We start from the raw sequence: 9701 nt of genomic DNA on the forward strand, positions 1-9701 counted from the left end.
CTCTGTTTCACATGTCCAACTAGAAAGTTGGAATGTCAAAAAAAAAAAATTTAATATAAAATTGAATTCTCATTAAAAAAAAAAATATTATTCAACATGTTAACTTATATATTTAAAAAAAAATGGTTCAATATTTTACTTTCTAAATTAAAAAATAAATAAATTATATTATAAAATAAATATTAAAATTAGAACTAAAAAGAGTGAGATTTTAAATTACAAAACTACATTATTTTGAATTCAACTTAATTGCTATTACAATTTTAATCTTAAATTATCGCACACCCTAATGATATAAATGGATCCATATCTAGATTTTTTTTGTTTCATGTATTCTAAATAAGATGTTTGGTTTGATATCATTTGTATAACAAGTTATTAAGCTTATTATTAAGAGTCCTGTTTGTGAAAACAAAATTGTTTATCTTCTATTTTTGACTTCACAAATAAAATAAAAATTCAAGAACTTTGAAATGGATTTGAGAATTGATTGGGCCGGAAATGGGCATTAGCCATATGAAAATGGCCCATATTGATGAATGGATTTGAAGAGTCCAAATCCAAACTCTATACATTACTCATTTTGAATCATCAACAAACATTTATAAATTTATTAATGTTTTATTTTATTTAAATAAAAATATTTATAAAATGGGTTTATGTCCAGTACACGTGTCCTAATGATATCTTATCCACAGGAAGAAGCCAATAAGAGAATGCCACATAAGCATGAAGTATCTAAATGTATCCAATAGGATGGTTCGTAAGCCACAAAACCTGTTCGTGTAGATCTTTGAAGGTGGAAAGACAATCAGTCATCTTATAATTCTTTTTCAAAAACATTTTTAATTTAACAAGAAAGAAGAAAACGAGAATATATAGAGAGAGAAATTAAGAGGTTGATCTGAAAAAACAAAAATGGCGGCTGCTATGACGATGACAACGATCCCACAGTTCAACGGACTCAGATCCACAAATCTCTCTCCGGTTCAGAACTTGGTTAGTCCATTTCCCACTCTTTTCTTTTCATTAATTCTCTAAAATTATATTATATAATTCAAATTATAGAGTTATTAGACACTTGTAGGTTGTAGTTTAGTTTTATTTTAAGAACTTTCATTGATAACCCAACTCAATTTAAGTTATTAATGATTTGAACTCTAAGGTGGGTTATTTAAAAAATTGTGTATTGTTGGCCATGTTTGGGTTTGGACTTCGGACATATATATATTTTTAATTTATTTAAATATTACTTTTTAACATCTTAACGTTTACGAATGAAATAATGTTTTGATTATTCTTAATTATGCATATAGTAAAAAAAATTAATTCGAGTGATTTTGAAAAATATAGTTTTTTTTTAAAGAAAATAATAAAATAATTTATTTATTTTAAATAAAGAGTATTTTAATATTGATGATTTTGAAAAGTATAGTATTTTTGGTAAAAGAAAATGATAAAATTGGAATTCTGTTTAATTAGGTTAAATTATTTTTAAAAATCCCAACTAACAATGCATGAGCCATCTAATAATTAAGTTAGTACCGGTTTTCTAAATTAAAAATAAAAACTCTAAAAACCATCTAATTGGACATGATTTAAAAAAAAGGTTTAGTGCATAAAATTAAATAATTATTGTTTAAGTACTGTAACTAACTATATTAAACATGAAAATAAAACAAATATAATGATAATGCAGGTAGCACTACAACCATTGAGTGTGAGGCGCAAGGGAAATGGAGCTTTGGGCGCTAAGTGTGACTTTATTGGTTCACCCACCAACTTGGTAATTAAGATTACTTAATATGGAAAATTAAATTATGAAAATGCAAATAGACTATATATTATAAATTGTGACATTACAATTCAAATCCTATGCATGCAGATAATGGTGACATCTACGAGCCTGATGCTGTTTGCGGGCCGGTTCGGTTTGGCTCCATCAGCTAACCGAAAGACAACCGCGGGGTTAAAGCTTGAGGTTAGGGAATCTGGGCTGCAGACCGGTGATCCGGCTGGATTCACACTAGCTGATACTCTTGCTTGTGGAAGTGTTGGACACATTATTGGAGTTGGGGTAGTTCTTGGTCTCAAGAACATTGGTGCATTGTAATAACAATATTTGTAATTTATTTTATCATCCTTGAACTTTTAAATAAACATCTATATATTGTTGATTGCATGTGCATGTTAATATTCATATTTATGTTGTTCAAACTTGATCTGAATTCATTTGCTTTGTTTGGAAATCAACACTATGGGGCTGTTCTGATTGAGGTTATTACAAATATAGTTATTTGAAAAAGAATAGTTAGTGATGATTTTGAATATTGATAATTATTTTTTGTTAAGAAGATTTAAAAAGTATTAATATATAATAATAAAATAAATTATTTCTTCTAGCCTAATAATAAAATAAGAGGTAAATATTAATTATAAGTTTTTAGGTTCGAGCCTATCAGGCGTTAACTTTTGCGTCTGGTTAAGGTTAAGTGTGTTTGCGGTCTACATACTTAATTCGTTGTCCCATTTTATCCCCTCTTCTAGCCTAACAGCAATAAGAGGTGGATATTAACCCTAAGTTTCTGGGTTCGAGCTCGTCATGCCGCATATTCTGCGCCTGGTTAAAATGGTTAAGTGTATTTACGGGTTACATATTTAATCTGTTGTCCTATTTTTTTATAATAATAAAATAATAAATAATAATTTAAAATAAAGAATATTTTAATATTTTATTTAATGAATTGTACGATGTAATGAAAAAGAAAAGAGTGATTTTGATATTTTATAGTTTTGGTTAATCAAATAACCACGATCGAATAACATTTTATTTGTTATATATATAGAGAGTTTTGCACTTGGAAATCAACAATTAAGAGATGTTTGAGTTATTTTGTCATATGTTCTGCGCCTAGTTAAAATGGTTAAGTGTATTTGCGGACTACATATTTAATCTGTTGTTACATTTTTTTATCATAATAAAATAATAAATAATAATTTAAAATAAATAATATTTTAATATTTTGTTTAATGAATTAAATGATATAATGAAAGAGAAAAAAGTGATTCGTGATATTTTATTGTTTTTGTTATTCAAATAACCACGATCGAAGAACATTTTATTTGTTACATATATAGAGTTTTGCACTTGGAAATCATCAATTAAGAGATGCTTGAGTTATTTTGTCAGGCCGCATGTTTTGCGCCTGATTAAAATGGTTAAGTGCATTTGCGGGCTACATATTTAATCCGTTGTCCCATTTTTTTTAATGATAAAATAATGAATAATAATTTAAAATAAAAAATATTTTAATATTTTGTTTAATAAATTGAGCAATGTAATTAATGAAAGAGAAAAGAGTAATTTATGATATTTTATAGTTTTGGTTAATCAAATAACCAGGATCGAATAACATTTTGGGAAGAATGTCAATTTTACACACCAAGTTGTAGGAAGATGTCAAATTTACTTATTAAGTATCAAAATTCTATTTATATGTATGAATTTGTCAAAAAGTGTCAAATATATTTAAAATAACAGAAATGTTAAACGGTGTTAAATTTTTTGCCACATGTAATATCCACATATTTTTTATTTTTTTAAATTGACATTACTTTAATTATTTTTCCATTTAAACAAAACTTATTTTTACTTTCTCTCTCATCCCTCCACAACTCTCCCTTTTTTTCTAACTTTTCTCTCTTTGATTAACTCAAGTTCTTTTGGATTTTTACCTTCTTCTAACCTCCAAGTGCTCCCTAACTGAACTTTAAATAGTCATCATCGTTGGTGGAAGTTTTTGTTGGCCGATTCCTAAATCATAGACGTTGTGGCCAAAATCTTCATTAGTCGAACCATAAATTATTGTCGCCATTAGCGGACAATGCCGAATCAAGGTAAAATCTCATTTAACCGACTTGTTTTAATTTTAGTTTTCATAATTCTCACCATGTTAAACTTTATCAGCTCCCAGACGTAACCCCCAAATCCAAGTCTTTCTCAGTTAAATCTTACACTATCATCATCATTGGTTGAAACATTCATTGATCGAATCCTAAATTGTCAATGTTGTGGTGAAGTCTTTGTTGGCCGAATCCTAAATTGCCAGTGCTGTGACAAAGTCTTAATAACTCGTTACTTTTTAGAACAATTTTTATAATTAATCAATTAAATATTATTATTAATAATAAAATTACTCATAGGTGGAGAAATGAAGAGAGAAATATTTAAAGAAAATGGTAAGTTGTGAGGGTAAAGAAAGAGAAAATAAATAAGAAAAGATTTTAATGTTTTGTTTGAATAAAAAATAATTAAAGTAATGTCAATTTAAAAAAAATAAAAAATATGTGGATATTACATGTGGCAAAAATTCTAACACCGTTTAACATTTCTGTTATTTTAAATATATTTGACACTTTTTGACAAGTTCATACATATAAATGGAATTTTGATACTTAATAAGTAAATTTGACACTTTCTTACAACTTAGTGTGTAAAATTGGCATTCTTCCCATAACATTTTATTTGTTATATATATATATATATATATATATATATATATATATATAAATAGAGTTTTGCACTTGTGTGAGAGATCGAAATCGGATAACATTATATGGTCGTCTGATCTGACTAATACATTCTCCGGCTTTAAATCTCTGTAGATTATTCCCAACATATGAAGGTATTCTAGAGCCACAAGAACTTTGTTGGAATTAAACTAATTCCATTAATTAAATGGAAATGATATTTGGGCTAATGAAATTCACACCAAATTCAAATGTGAATTAAGTGTGAAATTAATTCAAATGAAATTCACATGAAATTCAAATGTGAATTAAAGTGAAATTAATCCAAATGAAATTCACATGAAATTCAAATGTGAATTAAAGTGAAATTAATCCAAATGAAATTCACATGAAATTCAAATGTAAATTAAGGTGAAATTTCATCCAAATGAAATTCACAACAAATTCATTGTGAATTAAATTTGTTAATTGTTACAATTAACATAAATGTCTTGAATGAGGCAATTAACAAATGATGTTAATTGCCATTGTAACTACAAAATATTTATTGTAGGATGTAACTTGCAAAGATGATGAAAAGGCAAGCAACGATAACCGTTGGATGAATGAATGATGGATTAGTGACCGTTGGATTAAAAAATTGATTATGAGTTTAATTTTCAACTATAAATATCCCTTCACATTGTATTCGTCTCCATACATTATCTTATCAATTCTCTCTCTAGAATTCTAAAGTCTTTCCTTGTTCTTGTGAGTGTTCTTGTGAACGTTCTTCGAGTTTTTTGACTCGATCATTTCTGTGCAAAACCCGGCAATTGTGATTCAGGTACTTTTGTCTAGTTCGCTGTTGTAGTGGTTTTTCTGTTCTAAATCATTACAGGTTCCGTTGTACCCTGGGAAGCAGCCACCGACGAAACTCTCCAGCACAAACGGGAGACGGTGAAACTGTTTTAAGGGAACTGTGTTTCACAGGCCTCAGAGCAAACGAGAAGACATTTTTTCATCTCATTACATAATCTATTGTATCTGTTGTATTATCCTTTTATTGTATTCATATATTATTTACGTGTAATTTTTTACGAGATAATATTACCAACAATCTTAAAACAGTTAGCAAATATTACTTATCTCAGATTCTTACACGTTTCTGGTTTTGTGATTCAGAAATGACTACCGAAACACCTGCTTCTAACATGAGGATGCCAGTTCCAGCTAACCATCTGGATAAGCCAGAAAAGTTTGATGGCTTTAACTTTAAGAGATGGCAACAGAAGATGTTCTTCTACCTCACGACCCTAAGTCTTGCGCGATTCCTCACGGAGGATCCTCCCACTCCCAAAATCGATGAGCCAAACGTGGCTTCATCGTCGGATGCAAACGTGCATCCGAAAGTTGATGTGCAAGCGGCTTCGGCCATTGATGCTTGGCACCATTCAGATTTCTTATGTAGAAATTATGTGTTGAATGGCTTATCAGATTCATTGTACAATGTGTACAGTGAGAAGAATACGGCCAAAGAACTATGGCAATCTCTTGAACGTAAGTACAAAACAGAAGATGCGGGTGCAAAAAAGTTTATGGTCGGTCGATTTTTGGACTACAAAATGGTAGATTCAAGACCGGTCATTAAACAAGTTCAAGACATCCAAGTTATTTTGCACAAAATTCATGCCGAGGGCATGATTTTGGGAGAAACTTTCCAAGTGGCTGCTATTATTGAGAAGTTGCCACCGTCTTGGAACGATTTCAAGAACTACCTTAAGCACAAGCGAAAGGAGATGAACGTAAAAGAATTGGTGATTCGTCTACGCATTAAAGAGGAAAATAAAAGCGCCTCAAAGAAATACTTTAGTCAATATATGGCTAAAGCAAATGTGGTTGAGCATGGTAAAGACAAGAAGAAACACAATTCTTTTGTCAAAAACCGGAGCCTTAATCCTAAAGGAGGAATTTCTAAGAAGTTCACGAGCAAGTGTTTCAATTGCAATGGTATGGGACATAAATCTTCCGATTGCAAGAAGCCGAGAAGAGTTCGAGAGGCTAACTTGACTCAAGGATTATCGGACATGGATCTATGTGCGGTAATATCTGAGGTTAACTTGGTGGGGTCTAATCCAAGAGAATGGTGGGTTGACACAGGAGCAACAAGACATGTTTGCTCCAACAAAGAAGTATTTTCAAGCCTCGAAGAAGTGAAGAATGGTGAAAAACTGTTCATGGGGAATTCTGCCACTTCTGACATACAATGTGAAGGAAAAGTGGTGTTAAGGTTGTCTTCAGGGAAAGATTTAACATTGACTAATGTGTTGTATGTTCCGGAGATTCGGAAAAATTTGATATCCAGATCTCTTCTAAGTAAGCATGGTTTTAGAATTGTGATTGAGTCGGATAAAATTATTTTATCCAAAGGTGGAATGTTTGTAGGTAGAGGTTATGCTACTGATGGGCTTTTTAAGATAAATGTAATGGCAGTTAAGCCAAGTATGAATGAAAAGAATAAGTCTTCTATTTATTTGTTGGAGTCTTCCATTTTATGGCATGGTAGACTAGGTCATATTAATTATGATTCGATGCATCGATTAATAAAACTGAATAGTATACCTACATTCGAAATTAATAAGAAAACACAAGTGTGAAATTTGTGTTGAAGCGAAATTGACGAGATCATCCTTTCGAAACGTTGAAAGAAGTAATAGACCGCTTGATTTAATTCATACAGATGTGTGTGATTTAAAAGGAACACCAACACGTGGTGGAGGAAAATATTTCATTACTTTTATTGATGATAACACAAAATATTGTTATGTGTATATTCTTAAAAGTAAAGATGAAGCCATAGAGAAATTCACTCTCAATAAAAATGATGTTGAAAACCAATTTGGTAAAAAGATCAAGGTGTTAAGAAGTGATAGAGGAGGTGAATATGAATCACCTTTTGCCGAGCTATGTGCTCAACATGGTATAATCCATGAGACGACAACACCTTATTCTCCTCAGCAAAATGGTACGGCTGAGAGGAAAAAAATAGAACATTAAAAGAAATGATGAATTCACTTCTATTAAGTTCTGGTCTACCACAGAACATGTGGGGAGAAGCTATTTTGACAGTTAATTACCTTTTAAATAAGGTTCCACGAAAAAAGCTAGATAAGAGTCCATATGAATTATGGCATGAAAGAAAACCATCATATGAATACTTACGAATGTGGGGGTGTCTAGCTAAGGTAGCTGTACCATTACCTAAAAAGGTGAAAGTTGGACAAAAAACTATTGATTGTATATTTATTGGATATGCACATAACAGTAGTGCTTATCGCTTTCTTGTGTTTAAATCGGACATTCCGAATATTCATAAGAATACGATAATGGAATCGAGAAATGCATCGTTCTTTGAACATGTACTTCCATATAAGTCTAATGAAGAACAACGTTCTCCAAAAAGATTTCTTGAACTAGATGAACAAGAAAAGGAGAATGAAGTTGAGGTTGAACTTAGACGAAGTAAACGAGCTAGAACCGAAAAATCATTTGGTCCAGATTTTATTACTTTCATGATGGAAAGTGAACCTCAAACGTATAATGAGGCAATTAACTCGTCTGAAGGGCCTCAATGGAAAGAGGAAATTAATAGTGAGATAGAATATATCTTACAAAACCATACATGGGAACTAGTGGATCTGCCTCCGGGAAATAAACCACTAGGCTGCCGATGGATTTTCAAAAGGAAAATGAAAGCTGATGGATCAATTGATAAATATAAGGCAAGACTGGTGGTAAAAGGATATCGCCAACGAGAAGGTCTTGATTATTTTGATACATATTCTCCAGTTACGAGAATAACTTCTATTCGATTGATTTTTGCGATTGCTTCTTTGCGTAATCTAGAAGTTCATCAAATGGACGTAAAAACAGCTTTCTTAAATGGAGACTTGGAAGAAGAAATTTACATAGATCAACCTCAAGGGTTTTCTTCTCAAGGGCAAGAAAGTAAAGTTTGTAAATTGATTAAGTCATTGTATGGCTTAAAACAAGCTCCAAAACAATGGCATGAGAAATTTGATCATGCTATGATCTCAAGTGGATTTAAGATCAATGAATGTGATAAATGTATTTATATTAAAGACACAAAAAATGGTTACGTCATTTTATGTCTTTATGTAGATGACATACTTATCATTGGAAGTAATGATAAAATGGTTAAATCCACTAAAGATATGTTAAATTCAAAATTTGACATGAAAGATATGGGATTGGTTGATGTGATTCTTAGAATCAAAGTGATTAGAACATCGTAATGGATAGTTCTAAGTCAATCACATTATGTGGATAAAATCCTCGAAAAATTTAACAAGGATGATTCTGCATTGGCTAAGACTCCGATAGATACGAGTCAACATCTATCTAAAAATCGCGGAGAGAGTGTTTCTCAATTAGAATATTCTCGAATAATTGGAAGTCTAATGTACTTAATGAGTACAAGACCAAATATAGCCTATGCAGTAAACAAACTAAGTAGATACACGAGTAATCCGGGTAATAATCATTGAAAAGTCATTGTACGATTACTTAGGTATTTAAGAAATACTCGTGATTATGGTCTGCACTACACGAGACATCCTGCTGTTATCGAAGGGTACACTGATGCTAATTGGATTTTAGATATGAAAGACTCTAAGTCAACAAGTGGATATGTATTTACACTTGGAGGTGCAGCTATATCTTGGAAATATTCTAAACAAACTGTTATTGCTAGATCCACGATGGAATCTGAATTTATAGCTCTTGACAAATGTGGTGAAGAAGCTGAATGGCTACGTCTATTCTTAGAAGATATTCCAATATGGTCTAAGCCCGTACCAGCAATTCCTATTCATTGTGATAGTCAATCTGCGATTGGACGAGCTAAGAGTCATATGTATAATGGTAAGTCTAGACATATACGTCGTAGACATAATACCATTAGACAATTACTCTCTACTGGAATTATCTCAATTGATTACGTAAAATCAAAAGATAATATTGCGGATCCGCTAACTAAAGGGTTAAATAGAGAGTTGGTGTTAAAGTCCTCACAAGGAATGAGACTTAAGCCTACAATAAGTTAGTATGAAGGGAAACCCAACCTATGATGACTGGAGATCCCAAGAACTAGGTTCAATGGGACAACCTAA

At 31.3% G+C, this 9701-nt stretch overlaps 1 protein-coding gene across 1 annotated transcript; it reads left to right on the forward strand.

Annotated features, from left to right (window-relative positions):
* The first annotated feature begins 830 nt into the window (after positions 1–830).
* Positions 831–2175, forward strand: LOC124929154 (photosystem I reaction center subunit psaK, chloroplastic-like). The gene is made up of 3 exons (XM_047469443.1): positions 831–999; positions 1700–1786; positions 1886–2175. Exons 1-3 carry the CDS (start codon positions 919–921, stop codon positions 2111–2113), a joined length of 396 nt encoding a protein of 131 aa, XP_047325399.1. The 5' UTR covers positions 831–918; the 3' UTR covers positions 2114–2175.
* The last annotated feature ends 7526 nt before the right edge of the window (positions 2176–9701 follow it).

Source organism: Impatiens glandulifera, chromosome 3 (genome assembly GCF_907164915.1).
Source record: "Impatiens glandulifera chromosome 3, dImpGla2.1, whole genome shotgun sequence".
Classification (NCBI taxonomy): Eukaryota; Viridiplantae; Streptophyta; class Magnoliopsida; order Ericales; family Balsaminaceae; genus Impatiens; species Impatiens glandulifera.